Source organism: Gracilinanus agilis, chromosome 2 (genome assembly GCF_016433145.1).
Source record: "Gracilinanus agilis isolate LMUSP501 chromosome 2, AgileGrace, whole genome shotgun sequence".
In the NCBI taxonomy this organism is placed as follows: Eukaryota; Metazoa; Chordata; class Mammalia; order Didelphimorphia; family Didelphidae; genus Gracilinanus; species Gracilinanus agilis.
In genome coordinates this window covers 359,503,987-359,521,823 of record NC_058131.1, presented here as the reverse complement: position 1 = coordinate 359,521,823, position 17,837 = coordinate 359,503,987, and the positions used below count along the sequence as shown (strand labels likewise).

The following is a 17,837-nucleotide window of genomic DNA, read 5'->3' as shown; positions in this document are numbered from 1 at the left end:
CCTGAAACAGAGCTGGAGGACTCTGTCTGATACCCTTCTGTTGTGGTTACACTGACTCAGACCACCAGGTCTTACACTAGACACCAGGCTCTTACAAAAAGGAGTGTCGTCCAGCACTAACAATGCTGGCTATCGTCTCCACATCTACATAGTCATAGTGCAGGGCCTCCGGAGGAACTCTGGAGCCTGTCTCAGCCAGCAACAGCCCCAACCAGCGGCCCATATCTTCAGAGCAGCTTGCCTGGGTAGGAGACACAATAAGAAAGGTCATGGTGAATACCTAGGACAAATCAGGAAATGCCCTAGGCCCTCCCAGCAACCCTGTCCCTTCCATCCCTCAATATCTTCCTTATAAATCTTCCAACTTCTGTTCTATTCCTCCTCTGCCATTCACCTTTTGTACTACTGAGTAATCTTTCCACTTAGGTCAACCTCCACCTGAAAATCATTAACCCCCTACTGCCTCCTCAGTAATGTTCAGATTTCTTTGCCTCACATACAAAGCCCTCCATGACTTGGAGCTACCCTCTCTCTCTAGCGTTATATTCTTTCCCCCAACCCCCCGCATACTCTCTCCTTCAGCCACAGTGGATTAATTCTTGGATCTCTGAACACACCTCATGCCCTTAAACTTCTGTATTTTCCTTTAGTTTGCTCCCTATAAGGCCTTCTCTTCCTTCATTTGGTGAATTTCAAGTCAAATACTCCTTCCTACAAAATGCTTTCTCTGTTCCCTCAAATTGATAATGGCCTTCTTTTTAATATTTCAATTAGCACAGTTTTGTAATTCTCTAATTTACTTATCATTGTGATCTGTATGTAATAGCTGCATCATATTCCCTTAAAGTTCACTGAGGATGTAGGACAGGGGTCAGCAACATATGGCTCTCGAGCCATATCTGGCTCTTTTGAGGGCCAGATATGGCTCTTTCTGCAGGAACCATAAAGTCAATTTTTTTTCAGGAGCTGTTACAGGAGCGCACTGTGAGCACTGTACGGCTCTCACGAAATTACATTTAAAAAAATGTGGTGTTTATGGCTCTCATGATCAAAAAGGTTGCCGTCCCCTGATGTAGGGTATCCTAAAAAAAAAATGATTATTTCCTCTAGTGCCTATCACAGTATTCTTTCTGTATACAATATGTACTTAATAAATGCTGTGCTCAAATGACTGCCTGAACAACTGACCTACCAGTAATAACTCTAGCTCACATTTATATAGCGAAGGTTTGCAAAGCACTTGGCATAAATGTCCTCATTTGATAGGTTTTATTACTGTACCTGTTTTAAAGGTGAAGAAATTGAGGTTGTATAGATTAAGTGACTTGCCTAGGGTCACACAGGTAGTAAAGTGTCAATAGTGGGCTTTGAACCCAGGTTATCATGACTTCAAGTCTAGTCCCTGATCCATTATACCACACTACCTTTCAAGGACATTAATAGCTGTCACCCTAAAGCCCATGCTTGGTAATAGCATGTTTAGGCAGCTAAGTGCTATAGAGGATGGAACACTGGGTATGGAATCAAGAAGACTCGAATTCAAATCTTACTGTGTGACCCTGGATAAGTTAATTAACCTCTGCCTACCTAAGTTTCCTCAACTGTAAAATGGGGATAATAATAGTATCTACTTCCTAGGGTTGTTATGAGGATCAAATGAGATCATATATAAAAAATGCTTAGTACACTGCTTGGTACATAGCATTCACTTCATAAATGTTTCCTTCACTTCTCTAGGCAACCTAAAAACTTTTCCAACCTTAAAGTCCTCCAGAAAAGACAGAGAGGTTCATTCAAGTGATATTTGAATGGATCTATGTTGGTACACTCTTTTTCTAGGCAGGATTTCTACCAAGAGTTCTAGCTAGGCATTCTATTCCAAGCCTCTAAACCACATGGAACATTTCATGGATTTTACTCTTACCTCCAAGATTGAGACCTCCTGGCGGCCACGGAGGATCCGGAAAGCAAATGGGTGTTTGGGGCCAAAACCTGGCACAACCTCACAGCCCTGAAGGACAATTGCATTCACATGAGTCCGAAGGTCTGTATGATCCTTGTGGAAATATAATGTGTTGCCTTTGAGACGACACCAACGTTCCTTCCAGCACTGGTTCCCCAATACATTCAAATAACCTGAGTAGGATGGGAAAGAAGACACTTAATGATTTCTTGATCAGTCATAAGACCACCAAATCCTAGAATTTGGGGCTAGAAAATGGTATGCATCCCATCTGGCTGGATACAAGTAGGAAATTTGTGTATAATTATGATGACACAAAACTATTGCTCCTGTAGAAAGGAAAACTGAATCAAGCTTTTGGCACTTCAGCCCACTGAGAAGAAGCAGACAGCTGTTGGAATGTGATGGGAGGGGCAGTGACAGTTGGAGTGAGAAAAGACGATTATGGGAAAAACTGTTAACTGAAGGGCTTTTGCCCTCTGAACTCTGTCAAGTGAAGAGCAAAGTCCTCGAGCTCTAGATTCCCATCTGTGGAAAAGCCTGGCCTCCATTTTCCCTTGCCTAGAAGAGAAAGAAGGTTCCTGTGGTTTGAGAGCCTCCATTAGAGGAAGAATGAACAACTACCACTGCCGAGAAGGGGCTGATCCCTTAACTTCAGGGGGTCACCCTGAAAATCCTTTCCTTTCCTTGACCTTCCCAAGAAGGACACTTGCCACTGGTTAAGGTAGGAGAGAGACTTTAATTAGATAAAAAGAGGATAGTTAAGTTGGAGCAGAGACATCTTGGCTCAGCTGAAGAAAACAAGACACCCCAAATAGGGTCTCCTCTTCTCTTAAACGTATCCCACCTGGATTCCTCTATCCTCTCTTTTCTCCATCTACTTTGTTCATCTACAACATAAACAAATTCACAGTCAGATCAAGGAGAAAACATTTCATGAGGCAAAGAGGGGAAAAGGGGTTTGAGCAGCTGCTTTGCTCACAATCCATTTTGAGCGAGACCCCTTGAGGTGCAGACATTTGCCATGGGGAGGTTTCTGTAGGGAGAGGGTCTGAGCTTGATCAACCAGCATTTCCACCCACCTCTCCAAATAGGAAAGCCTTCCTTTTAGCATCCGGGGCCGGCTCCCATTCTCTGGACATCCACCATTCCAGAGAAACCTCCTCTGTTGTCTTTAATAAAAGTAGATTATTGAGAGGGGAGTTGACAGATATTCACACTAGGTCTGTCACTCTTTCCAACATCAAACCCTCATCAATATATACCTATATTTTTACAGTTTGTATATTTTTACACTCCATGATACTCTCTGTTTCTATCACTAGACATCAGGATCACTAGGATCTAGATCACTGTTGAAAAAAATGAGAAGATCTTGTGTGTGTGTGTGTGTGTGTGGGGAGAACAGTAAGACTGGGGCATCACACCCACCTATGGATGTTTTCTTAATTTTTTCTGAGAATAACCAATGGCTAAGAACTGGAACCAAAGCAGATGCACATTGATTGGGGAATGACTAAACAAGTTTTGATACATTAATGTCATGAATTATCATTGTACAGTAAGAAATTATGAATATGAAGAATTCAGAGAAGACTTATATGACCAGCTGCTAAATGAAGTAAGCAAAACTAGAAAAATATTCATAACAGAAATAGCCAAGGGCTCTTCTTCTTGCTTTGAATTAAAGGAATATAGAATGTTAGAGCTGGAAGGAAACATAGAACATGGAATATCATAAAATGTAGAGTTGGAATGGACCTTGGAGGTTCCTTAGTGCAACTTTTATGATGTCTTCTGTGGAGAAGTGATAGACTAAAAGAGTGATAGTACTAAGTAGTACTTCCTTCTATAATAGAATCTCAGTAACTTCCATGAAGATAAAGAAGGAAAGGTCCCCCAAAGAGAAGTGACAGAAATAATCCAGTGTTGGCCATTCTGGGGCCTCAGACACTAAACCTAGAATCAAAAAGATTAGGAATTCTGACACATACCTGGTGCTGAGGCACTGATAGGACCTCAAACACAATATACAGATAAGTGCTCAGACACAACACTGGATATGATCCTTAACTCTTTTCTCTTCCTGACCCTAATGGATTCAATAAGTTACTAAGTCTTGGCTCCTATAAATTCTCTTACACTTTTCTGGCCACCACCCCACCCTACTTCTCAAGCCTTCATCATTCTTGAATCTACTAATGGCCTTTTAATTGGTCTATCTTTTTCTACTCTCTTCTCCCTTTCCAGTCCACCCTCCAGAGCTTCCAAAATAATTTTCATATGGTATAGGTCTGACCCATATCACTCCTCTGCTCAGAAACCTTCAATGGCCCTCCATTGCCTCTAGAATAAAATTTAAATTATTTTACCTAACATTGAAGGCCCTCTGCAAACTGCTTCCTACTTATTTTTCTATCCTTAATTCATATTCTTCTCCTTCATAAATTCTGCTTTTTAGCTAAATTGGGTAATTAACTCTTCCCTCAACACGGCTCCTCATCTCTTATCTCTGTGCATTCACAAAGACTATCCTTTAACCCTGGAATTCATTCTGTACTTGCCATCTCCCAGAAACCTTGGTTTCTGTCAAAGCACAGTTCAGGTACCACTTCTTCCACAAAGTTTTCCTTGATCTCCTAACTTGTTAGCAGCTTTTTCTTTCAATTATACTTATTTGTTGTGTATATGTTGCATCCTCCAAGAAGATTATAAGCTCCTTAAGGGCAAGTTTTATTTTATAGAGATAAAGATGGAATGACCCTTAAATCTAGTCCAACTCCCTTATTTTACAGGTGAGGAAACTGAGGCCCAGAGAGTAAAGTGATTTACCCAAAGTCACACTAATAGCATTATGTGGCAGAATCACTTGCAGATGATCTTCCAAGCTAACTGCTTGTTGCACTATAAGTCACTGCTTCTTTTGTTGTATTTCTATTTCCCTTCCCCCATTGCCTTACATACAACAGTTCCTTAGTCAATGTTTCCTAAATTGAACTGGGACATTGTGATCATGAGATTAAATCTACCTTGCCCATTCTCAAATCTAATAATCAAAAATGTAAACAATTCCACTTAATTCACAAGATGGGAGGTCTGTGACTCACGTGTGCTAGAGTGAGTGATGAATCAGAATTTACTGACTGCCTCCTACGTAGTCCTAAGAAAAGTGTCTGTTGTGATTGGACATGTAAACTAAGAGGAAGGCACAGGAAGTGATGCAAAAGAAGCCCCTTTAAAAGAGAGTGACAACTTCCTGTAGCTCTCTTCTTGTTCCTGATTTGGACCTGGGACTCTGAGACTTTGGTGAGACTGTTCTTAAATCTTTCTCTTGAAATTACTCATGGTGAGTGTAAAGACTAAATCTTCCTGGATTCTGTGAAGGGACTCTCCTTTAAAGAAAGGACCAGAGACTGAAGCTTTTGCTTCATTCATTCCTGGCCCTTGGGCCTCAGAGACTCTCGGCTCAGCCTTCTCCAATTAAAGACTAGTTAAATCTGCCTGGGTTGAGCCAGGGGACAAAGCAAATTACTCAGTGTGTTAGATTACTTATCCTATCCTATCCTCTCTCTGATTTTCTTATTTTCTCTTCCTCTTTTTCATTTGTAAATAAACTTGCATAAAAGTCATTTTGACTTGAGGTTATTTTTAAATTGGGATTGATAATTATTCATTTCCCTGGCAACCAAAACTTTTAATTTTCACCCAACCCAAACCCCTTTTTACCCTTTACAACATCCTGCACTGTGAAGGAGTCAAGAAAATTCAAACTCTCTCTAGAGAGTTAAACTACAATGTCTTTTGGAACCCTTTCAATTCTAAGAGTCAACAGTTTTAGAACAGTATTGTCTGGGCTCTCAGTGTAAAAACACTGCAGGCCCTAGAGACTCCTATATACCCACCACAGCATGGGACCCCCTCATCTGCTAGGGACATCTGGGCATCTTCGGTCAGTGACTTCTTCTTGGAGAAACTAATGATGCGGTTGATCTTCCGGCCAGCGGCGCGACTGACAGAGCCCTTCAGCTCAGCCAGGCTACTCTTCTTCCCTCTCCCTATCACAGAAATATAGCAAGATCAGTGGTGAGGAGAAACTGGTTCCCAGAATTCCTTATCCTTAGCCTTATCCTGCTCATGATCCTTCCTGATCCTGGGAACAGGGAATAGATTTGGATTGATTTAGCAACTGACATACACATTTCAGTCATAGAATTTCAGAACAGGAAGGGACTTCAGGGTTATGTAGTTCAACCTCAAGTAAAAGCATGAATTCCATTAACCACATCCTTCCTATTCAAAAAGAGCCATAAAATAAGGGACAGCTAGATGGCTCAGTGGATTGAGAGCCCAGCTTAGAGATAGGAGTTCTGGGTCCAAAATTGGCCTTAGATGCTTCCTAGCTGTGTGAGCCTGGGCAAGTAACTTAATCTCCATTACCTAACCCTTACCACTCTTCTGTATATTAGAATCAATTTACAATATTGATTCTAAGATGAAGGTAAGAATATTTTTTTAAAAAGGAAAGAGGGGGCACCTGGTTGGCTCAATGGATTGAGAGCCAGGCCTAGAGATGAGAGGTCCTAGGTTCAAATCTGGCCTCAGATAGTTCCTACTGTGTGATAACCTGGGCAAGTCACTATTAATCTGCACCCCCCCCCCCATTGCCTAGCCTTCATTGCTCTTCTGCCTTAGAATCAATATGCAGTATTGATTCTAACACAGAAGGTAAGGGTTTAAATTTTTTTAAAAAGGAAATAAAGATTCATATAGAGTCAATAATCTAATAAAGGAGATGAGCCACATCAGAATTTTTACAGTACTAGGCTTAATCGGGTAAGGATCAATTTAAGGAGAAAAGAAGCATGTTATGAGGATTAAAAGGAGAAAGCATACACATTTTGGAGAAGATAAGAAAGGTTTCATGGAGAAGTGTCAGAAAGCTCCCTCCTCCCCCTGCCTATTTTATAGAAAGGGAAACCAAGGCTTAGATAGTTGAATGGCTTGCCCAAGGTGTCTAGCTAGTGAGGAGTAGAGCAGGGATTCAAGCTCAGGTCCCTTGACTCAAAGCCACTACTTGTGTTACTATGCTATAGCTACAACAAAGAGGAGCCTCCAGGCCTTCTCTTAGGACTGCATTCCTGGGCCTCACAGCCCTCCTTAGCTTTAAGTGGCCTCTTAGGAAGGGCTGATCCAGGACATACCTGAGCAGGTGCAGCACAATGTTCTAACAATTACACCTGAATACGGTGTGTGTGCCTCCTGAAAAACTTTCCTGTGAATAGACAGCTCCAGTCAGTCAGACAGACTGGCTCTCTCTCCCCCTCTCCCTCTCTCCTTCCATAGGGCTACTTTAAGAAAGCTTCTAGGGATCTACCACCCAACTAGAAGAAGAGGAAGGCTCTTACCAGAGTCCCCAGATGTTCGATGACTATTGGTTGAACAGCTTTCTCCTGTGCCAATGCTGTCTGAGTCTGATGTTTGCTTGTCTGGGGATAATCTCTGCAGGAAAAGAAAACAGGTGGGACATAAATGAGATAACCCATTTTTCTCCTCAACAGTATCACCTTTTCCCAATATCTTCACTCACTCATTCTCTCAGTCATCACCACTCCAAAGTACTGCTTTCATTGTCCTGGTCACAAAATAGGCAGTTCTCACACCTTGATAGAAGGTCCCTTGAGCTCTCTCAGGATCTATTTGTCTATCTAGATGTAAAGGCTTTGAGTATGGAACCATTGATGGATCCTGATCTCTAGCATCTGAGGACACATCTAGCTAATAAAGCACAATAATAACTTTCATTTTTATAGTACTTGAAAGGGCCACAAAACACTTTCTTTATAATGATAGTATGAGGAAGGTAGGAAACTATTAATTCTTTCTTTAAGGAAGAAGAAACTAAGGCTGAGAGAGGAGAAAAGATGATCTTTCCTTGCAGAGTAGCTCAATGCTATCACCAAAAGCTCAGCCACCAGGGGGAGTGTGTGTACATATACATGTATTCACATAAATAAATACAAACTCACACTCACACTGTTACCTGGAAGTGGGATCATACTTTTCTGCATGGCCCCAGAAGGAAGAATTAGGAGCAAATAGAAGAAGCAACAGAGGAAGATTTAGCCTATCGAAAACAAAAATCCTTGCTGATAGAGTGGTCCAAAACAAAAGAATAGACTGCTTAGAGAGACCTAAGTGATGAGATAGATAAGAGTACTGGGCTAGAATCCCAAGTTCGAATCTAGCCTCAGACAGTTACTAGCTGTGCAACCCTGGGCAAGTCACTCTATTTGCCTCAGTTCCTCAACTATAAAATGGAGAAAATAATAACACTGACCTTGCAGAGTTGTTATGAGTATCAAATGAGAGAATATTTAGAGAAAAGCACTTAGCAAAATGCCTGGCACATAGGAAGTGTTTCATTAAATGCTTCTTTGTTTTCCTTTGGAAGCACTGGGTTTTCAATCACTAGAGGCTTCAAAGCAGAGATTATTCACTAGAGCTGTGGTGGTGAACCTATGGCACACATGCCAGAGGGGATGCTCAGAGCCTTCTCTGTGGGCATGAATGCCATTGCCACAGCACAGTTTGCCAGAGTTCATTACTAGAAAGCCAGAGGGACATGGGGCCATGCTTTTTACACACATACACATACACATACACATACACACACACACACACACACATCCCTCTCCACATGCCCTGAAGACATCTCTCACATTGCCAGCCTCTCTAAAAGAAAGGTTTGTCATCACTGCACTAGACAGTTCAAGTGGAGGCTAGAAGACCATCTAATATTAAGGATGTTATAGAAAGGATTTGCATTTAGGCATATGTTGGACAAAATCATCTCTGAGATTCTGTTGAAACCCCCAGGTCTTTTTCATAAGAGCCATTACCTAGCAACACCTGCCTCATGCTATACATGTGTAATTGATTTTTTGAACCCAAATGTAGGTGTTTATATTTTATTCTTATTTCATTTCATCTATTAGATCTAGCACATCTTCTCAGATTTTACATGTCCTTTTGGATCCTAATTGTGTTACCCAGTGTGTTATTTATCTTTTCCACCTCATTTTCACAGGAATGAATTCAATTCACCGTCTTATGAACTCTGGACAATGCAGTGAAAAGGCTTATGAGAAAAGGAATGCCACCCACATTCTGACAGAGAGAGGATGAACTATATATGTAGAAGAAGACATATTTTTAGAAAATGACAATGAGAGAATTTATTTTCCTTGACTATGTTTTTTGTTACAGACTTTTAATTTTTTTCCTCCTGGGATAGAGTGGGGTGGGAGGGGAAAAGTATAATTAACTGAAAAAAGAAAAATGTGATTAACATTAAAAAGAAATAAGAAATTCATTTCATCCTTTAAGGCTCAACTCCAGCATCACCACTGTGATATCTCCTTTGATCCCTGCAGATAAAAGTGATCTCATTCTCCACTGAATTCACAAAGTTTATTGTATCTTTCTTATGTTCTTACTTTATTTGTATTCATGCCTTACTTACTAATGAGATCCATAAAAAACCAAGGTATTCTACTATGGAAATTCACAAATAAATACATATATGTATATGTATACACGTGAGTGCATATACATTCAGAATAAAAATTAAATCCAAAAATAAATCAAAGCAGATAGACCAGTGAAATGAGCACTAGGTTTGGAGTTCCAGATTTGATGCCTGGATCTGCTACTTACTACTTTTGTAAATCTAGACAAATAATTTAACCTCTCTTGCCTTTGATGTCTTCACCTGTAAAATCAGGAAATTCGAACAACTGATTTCTTAGGGCCTGATAATTCTATGACTTTGCATCCCCATCAAAATAAACAGTGTTTTGTATATTTTGGGCAGTTATTAATATTTTATAGATGAATCAATGACTCAAGTCACTCTTGTTTCAAGAAATGAGCTTCATGGGAGGGTTAGAGGACACCCAAAAAGAGATTCTACCTTATCCAGATCTAGTTTGCACTGGAAAACTGGAGATTTGGGTATCTCTGTCCCATCTGTTCCACCACTAGACTTGCTCACCTCTTTGATAACCTGTGGAAAGGACCAAAATAAACATGAAACATTTTCATCTTTCCTAAAAATGAATGTAGAAGGAAGAGATGAAGGGAGAGATATCCCACTGAAAAGATTTTAAGTGATGATACTGGGACTCTTTGCAAGGGGTCTTGGGAAATAGAGATGCTTTTAATGTAACAATCTATTATATGTATATACAGCTTAAAAGAGTTTTCATACAAATTGTACCACTTGATTTTCACAATACCAAAATAGGCAGGGCAGTAACTATCATCTCATTTTTACAGAGGAAGAAATGGGAGTTGAGAGAGAAGTTTCAAGAGTAGTTTTAATGGTAATTTAGAGACTAGAAACCAGGTCTAGCCTGCCTCCTACTTTGGAAGTCTTTCTATTGCCCCTTACTAGTCTGATAGAAACATAGAACTTCAGGACTAAGAGGGACCTCAGAACTCATTTACTGCAAATTCTTTATTTTAGCAAGGAGGAAACTGAGTCCCAAGGAGAAAAACTATCTTGTATGACTACATTAATTCTAGACTTCTATATATAGAATATCAGAGCTAGAAGCAAACTTACAGATCATCCAACTCTGCTCCCTTTTAATTCCCAAGACAAAGAAAATAGAAAGGAAACCAAATATCCAGGGAGCAGATTACCACTAAAAGCCTAAACGGGAAGTAGCTCTCAGCTCTAGTGTTTTAATTGGACCATCAGAGGGAGAAGCTCAAATACTCCCTTCTTGAGTCCTAGGGAGATACTGGCAGTGTGGCAGAGTAGAGAGGACACTTGAATGGAAATCAGGATACTTAGATTTCAGTCTTGGTTCTGCCTAGTTATGTGAACTCGGGCAAGTCAATTCATTTCTTTGATCTCTACAAAATGAGGAGTTTTGATCAGATAACATCTCAGAACCTTTCCAGTTTCAAGATTCTACATTTGAAGGTTCTCTCCACATTTGATATTCTATGATCTGTAGCATCTTTCTGCTCTGACATTTTATGTTCCAAAATTCCTTCTTCCTTTAACAGTTTACTATTTTATCAGATTTCCAGTACTGTTGCCAGATTCTCTACATTCACAGAGTCTTCCAATACTCCAAAGGATGCCTCTCTTTTCTCCCAGTAAAGCTCAAGAAAAGAGCTTAGTGTGAATCAGGCTAACTCCTGCCTTGGGCTTGGGATTCTGGGAAATCCAAACAGGTCTGAGAAATACCTCCCCCCTTAGGAAATTGAGGTAGCTCTGCCTGAGGAGAGAAGACTAAGTATTCCTACCTTCAACCACTCTTCAGCCTGTTCCTTGCTCTGTACAGCCAGAACCAGGGTCTCTGTACCACCCAGGGAGAAGCGTAGCTCATGCTTCTTGCGACGTCCATCCCTGGGCACATAAATGACATTACAGACATCCAATGCCAGCTTCAGGTGGGGCTGATGGTCTTTGGAGTTTTTGTAACACTGGAGAAAAAGAGACAGAGAGATAAAATGAGGCAGAGACAGAGAAAACAATACAGAGACAGAGAGGCAGAAATAGAAAAGAGAAGAAGAAAGGGAAGGAAGGAGGGAAGGGGAAAGAAATAGTGAGAAGCATAGAGAGAGTGAATGGGGGAGAAAAAAGAGAGGGGAGAAGAAGGAAGAAAGAGAAAGGGAAGAAAAAGTAAAGCACATTCTCATAGCCTTTGTCACAGAAAGAGCAGGCTTACTGCACACTAGCTCTCCAATAGCTAAAAAGAGGGAGCATTGATGACTAGTAGCCAAAGCATAGCTCAGGATTCCAGGGATACCCATCACCTCCATACTAATCCCTGGAGACTCTTGTACACTTGGTAGTTAATTTGTCCAATCTAGGTCATCACACAAAAACACCAGGCCTATTGGCCTTAGATAGGAACCACTACCTCTTTCATTTGAATGATATACAGCTTAACAATATTAAGTGATACCATGAAAATCCAATATTTGGACAAAGATCATATATTCAAATTATAGACAGTTAAATTCTGATTTGTTAGTCTAAAACCTGCAGTTCTTAGGGCCCTCTGCCCCCTTTTCTGTTCTCTTTCTATGCTATGGGAGACATAGCTATGTTGCTATGGAAACAGAAGAAGGGATACCCAGAACTGAGGGCCATTTTGCATTTTTATCTGCTTTGAGAGCTGCCAGGGTAGAAGAATATATCATCTACTGGCAAAGCCTCTCCACATTTAGTTAAGCAGGTCCTGGGATAAGAGATAAACAGTACATCACCAAAGTCATTTCTAAGGCCTTTTGAGTTTGGAAGGACCTGCCAGAGCTTATATTCCACTGGTAAAACATTGAAAAACTCAGAATCTTGTCAATGCTACCATGAAGCATGAGGAAAAAAGGGGTCTTATGTAAATAATGAAATTGATCCATGAATTAGATCTTCCTTGTTTGCCTCATTGATGGATGAAGGGAACCTGGATTCTTAAAGGATATCCTAGAGAGTCTAGGTTCTATCATACTGGGAAGAATTTGAGGAAGATCCCAGTGATAGACTATGGGGGACAATCATCTGGAGCTCGGTTTACTCAAGAGTTCAGAAAAAAGGTTCATCATCGAAGGTCTAGCCATCAGAGGATGACTTTATTTTAACTAAAGAAAAGGTTCTTAGTCCTGTTTTTGGTCATGAACCTTTTGTGGCAGTCTGGTGAAGCCTATGATTCCCGCTTCTCAGAATAACCTTTGAATGAATATATATAGGATTACAAAAGAAACCGAGTGTACTGAAATACAGTTATCAAAATATTAAGGGATAGCTAGGTGGCTCAGTGGATAGAGAACCAAGCTTGGAGGCAGGTAGTTCTGGTTCAAATATGATCTCAGACACTTCCTAACTATGTAACCCTGGACAAGTCACTTAAACTCAGTTGCCTAGCCCTTACTGCTCTTCCACCTTCTAATCAATACTTAGTATTAATACTAAGACAGAAGGTATGGGCTTAAAAAATGTTTTGTTTTGTTTTTAATGATAGACTACTGAGACTATTAACTTCTGAGCTAAAGCAACTCAAATGTGATCACTTATAATGGTAAAGACAATACCAAACCCAATGAATAGATCTCTAGAAGGGCAGTGATAATAAAGATTCTCAGTTCTATAGCACTTGAAGGCAACAAAGCGCTATCATGAAAGCCTTATGAGGTGAGTCATTTTTACAGATGAGGAAAGCAAGGGACAGAAAGGGGGAAAGTCTCCTACATGGTCACATGAGGTGTCATAGCAGAGACTTCATGACTGGTGCTCCTTGTGCACACACATGCATGCAAAATCTCACCAACAGCTGGTTGTCCTTGATAAGAGTCAGTTGTTTGGCCCATTGACCAAAGCGCTTTTTCCGTAGAAGGAAGGCACAGATTCTACAGTCTTTCACCAGGTGCATGGAGGCTTCCTCTGAGGGCCACTGGTGGGTTAACTGCTGCCCCTTTCCATCCTCTTCTTCATCATCATAGGATTCATAAGAGCTGCTCATGGCATCTGAATCATTATCTGGATGAAGCAAAGGAAGACTCAGACCAGGAAAGCACCTAGCTCCTCTACTCCAATTCAATTTTTAAAATATTTATTATTTTTAAATTTTTTATTTACTTTATTATTTGCTATGTGCCAGATACTGTAAACACTGGGGACAGAAGAAAAAGAAAAACAGATCCTGAATTCAAGGGATCAGAGGTGCAGGACTATGACTGCTGGGTAGAATGTAGAGGTTTAGATCAAGAGTCTTTGGATTTTGGGGCAGCTAAGTAGCTCAGTGGATAAGATAGAGCCTGGGCCTGGAGTTGGGAAGACCCAAGTTCAAATCTGGCTTCTGATACTTACTAGCTATGTGACCCTGGTTAAATCATTTAACCCTGAACACATAGTCCTAGCCTTTCCATCTCAGAATTATTATGACAGAAAATAATAAGTGTTTAAAAATGTCTTTGGGCTTAAAATCATAAAACAGAATTATAGAACTGGAAGAGATCTTGGAACTAAGATTATGATATAACAATAATGATGATTATTGTAATAAATCTTATTGATAATAATATTTTAAGATTTACAAAATGTTATCCTCACTGTAATCTTGGGGGGGGGGTAGATGATGCAAGTATTATTTCCATTTTATTAATGATAAAACTGAGGCTTAGAGTTTGATATGGAAATGCCAGAGGTGAACAAAGAAAATTACATGTGAAAGCTTAATAAGGACACCAAAGGGGCAGCTAGGTAGCACAGTAGATAGAGCACCAGGCCTGGAGACAGGAGAACCTGGGTTCAAATCTGGCCTTAGACACTTCCTGATTGTATGACCCTGGGCAAGCCATTTAACCCCATTTATCTAACCTTTGCTGCTCTTCCAACTTAGAATTGATTCTAAGACAGAAGTTCAGGGCTTAAAAACTTTTTTTTAACTTTAAAAAAAAGGACAGCAAAACATAGAATGTTAGAGCTAGAAGAAATCTCACAAATCATTCATTTCCACCCAGTTGATCATCTTATGATTGGAGAAGATTCCTTTGAAGAGGAGTAACTGACTTGTCTAATATCAGCCCACATTTAGCCTCATTCATTCACTTAATTGCCATCTTTTTTTTTTTTTTTAAATAAACCCTTACCTTCTGCCCTAGAATCCATATTAAGTATCCCTTCCAAGACAGAAGAGCAGGAAGGGCTAGGCAACTGGGATAAATGACCTGCCCAGGGTCATATAGCTAGGAAGTGATTGAGGTCAAATTTGAACCCAGGACCTCTTATCTCCAAGTCTGGCTCTGTATTCACTAAGCCACCCAGCTGTCCCCATGATTACCATCTTAAATGCTGAGGATCAAGAAAGATCAATAAAGCTTCTAGGATATGCAAGGTCTTGTGCTTAGCCTAGTGAATAAAGATATGGTCGCTATCCTAATGAAGCTTACAACTTTGCAAAGTCTGAATCTTCCTGAATTTCTCTTAAGGAAATTCCCTTTAATAGAGACTCTGTGACTGAAGCCTTTGCCTCATTCGCTGCCCCCACCCCCTACCCTCCAGTCTCTGGCCCTCTGACTTTGGGATAATTAGATCTACCTGGATTAACTAGGAGATCATAGCAATTTACCTACTGTGTTAGATTCTTATTTCCTTATTTCTTCTACCTCTTCTTAATTGTAAATAAACTTTCATAAAAGTCAATTTTGACTTGAGATCCTCTGGCGACCAATCTTTAATATATTTGACCCAAACCCCTTTTTCCCATTACAACAGAGCCAAATTTGAACCTAGGACCTCCTATCTCCAGTTCTGGCACTTTATCCACTGAGCCATCTAGTCATCCCGTTATAGTAGGCTCTTAATGAATGCTTCCTGACTGCATGACTTTGAACTAGAGGGACCAGGAAAAACTTTTTGGAAATATAACTAGTGCTAGGCTCTGAACAGAGTAGCTGCTTAAATGGGGACTGTTCAATTGTATTGAATAGGTCTCTTGCAATTATGGAGAGTCATCACCACAAATGAGGTTCTGGGACAAAGTGACTGAAGGACTTTCACAACATTATCACTTACAGGAACTCTTCTGTTCCCCATTAATCCTGGTCACAGGGTAGCTGCTTTCTGCATCCTCATAGTAACCATCCATGATGGAGTTAGGTGGGCTAGAACCATCTGCAGGAAAGACAGAAGAAATGGCATCAGATAGGAAACACACAAGACCTGCTACCAACATCAGTTCTCAGGAACACAGGTGAGGTGCTCAGAAAAATCAGTTTTCTCTTTGAGCTCAACCTGAGTCCTTCATTTTCAAAAAGCTCCTCATTTGAGGGAAGAACCTCAATATTCTCTCCCTGACATGGCAAATGAAAAGTCTAAGCACGCCCCACCTCCTAAGAGAATGAAGTTCACAGTGTAAAAAGGAGGCAAAAAAGTCCCCAAATATTAGAAGAAGACACTTTAGTATACAGAATACTAGAACTAGTAGGTACCTTAAACAGAACACAGAACATGGAACATCAAACCACAAAGTATGTTACTACATTAATGCAGACTATCAGGGCTAGAAGGCACCTTGGAAAGTTAGAGGGTATACTAGAACATAGAATATCAGAGCTGGAAATCACCTTAGAATACGGAAGTGAGGAATGCTAATAGTGGAAAAGATAAAACATAGTACATGGAATTTTAGAGCTGGAAGATAATTTTTTAAAACATTTATTAATATTCGTTTTTAATGGAAGATAATTTTCAAAGACAAGGCATTTGAGCTAGAAAGAACTTCTTCAAAGTCAAGCAGAATCCTGATTCTTTGTGCAATATTCTTTCCATCATACCATTCTCTCATTTGATCTTCTGAAGAAGAAAAATTAAATATTGTATTCTTCATTTCGGTGGAAGTATGGATGCAATAACTTTTTAAAATTTTTATTTTACAGTCTAAATAGAAACACATTTAGCTTAGAGAGAAAAATGTCTGGACTAGCACAGTTGTTTTGGTCTCCCCCCATTCTCTTCCCCAGGACGGCTCTCTACTCCAAGATAATTTATGGTGTGTGGATAGATAGAATAGATAGGTAGATAGAATGAAAGAATACAAGGAATAGACAGACAGAGGGACAGATAAGTAGATAGACGGACAGGAAGAGGGATAGACAGATAGGTAGATAGATAGAGTTATATCTATGTAGTTATAGATTAAATATATCTCTAAACTTTCAATCTTTGACAAAGAAAAGGCCAAGATAAGTAAAAATACAATCTTAGGTTAACATTCTAGAATAAGACACAATCTTCTATTTAAAAACTGGGATAAACAGATGCTTTAAGCCTTCAGGACTAAGAGGGACTCCTCCCAGTGATCAGTATATAATTCTTTCTGAATGGAAAGGTCATAGGGTCAATCATTTGAGGGGGAAGAATACAAAGATTTTAACTCAGACAAGAGGTTCTCTTTGTTCTAAATTTGGTTATCACACTTAATACACTTTCCTAAGGCCTTAGATTTTTTTTTTTTGTGTTGTTTTGTTTTTGGTGAAGGGGAGTTGTTCTTGACCTTCTACACACTTTCCTCAAGGAAGAAGTTCGTTATGAAAAAGAAGTATTTATTTCTTAATATTTACATATGAAACAAAAGGGAAGACTTTTTTATTTAATATGCTTCCAAAAATCCTTATGAAGTCAGTACTACTCTTACATTATAGTCCAGGATATAAAGGATTATGCAGGAAAGTAATAAAGTGCTTTACAAATACTATCTTACTGATCTTCACAAAAACCCTGGGAAATAGGTCCTATTATTATCACCATTTTACAGATGAGGAAACTGAGGCAGATAGAAGTTAAGTGATTTGCTCAGGGTCACCCAGTGTCTGAAGCTGGATTTGATCTTAAGCATTCCTGACCAGATGCAGCATTTTAACCAGTATGCCATAGTCTAAGATTTATGACTATGGTGATTGGATGGCCCAGAGTCATTGGGTAAATAGTGTCATAGATGGGCATAGAACTCAAGCCTCATGACTTCAAGTTCATGATTCTCCCCAGAGGGTAAGTGTGGACTCTAGATGTGGAAAGCAGCAAAAGTTTGTTAGGAAACCATCATCATTCCTTCCTCAGAATCCTCAAAATCCAAGGACATTGGCTCTATTGAGAAACTAAGCAAAGACTTTGGCCACAGATTGTCAGAGATGGAGGTGTGGGAGCGGGGAAGAGAGGGAATGGATTTCGTCCAATCTCTGTTCTGAGAGGAGACCTCCGGACACCTGGCAATACTATCCAGAGGCAGTATCTGTCAGGAAGGATACTGCATGACGTTATTGGGGCCTTCCTCCCTGGAAAAGGTTCCAGTATCTCTCT

General features: G+C 40.0%; 1 protein-coding gene across 1 annotated transcript in view; it reads right to left on the bottom strand.

Annotated features, from left to right (window-relative positions):
- Nucleotides 1–17,837, bottom strand: part of AFAP1L1 (actin filament associated protein 1 like 1) — an 85,943-nt gene that overhangs the window by 17,192 nt on the left and 50,914 nt on the right. The window contains exons 6-13 of the mRNA XM_044659833.1: nt 15,555–15,653; nt 13,306–13,517; nt 11,285–11,464; nt 9,936–10,028; nt 7,369–7,462; nt 5,866–6,018; nt 1,925–2,136; nt 96–241 (exon numbers count right to left, since the gene is read on the bottom strand). Coding sequence (XP_044515768.1) covers nt 96–241; nt 1,925–2,136; nt 5,866–6,018; nt 7,369–7,462; nt 9,936–10,028; nt 11,285–11,464; nt 13,306–13,517; nt 15,555–15,653 — 1,189 coding nt within the window. The remainder of the gene's footprint in view (nt 1–95; nt 242–1,924; nt 2,137–5,865; nt 6,019–7,368; nt 7,463–9,935; nt 10,029–11,284; nt 11,465–13,305; nt 13,518–15,554; nt 15,654–17,837) is intronic.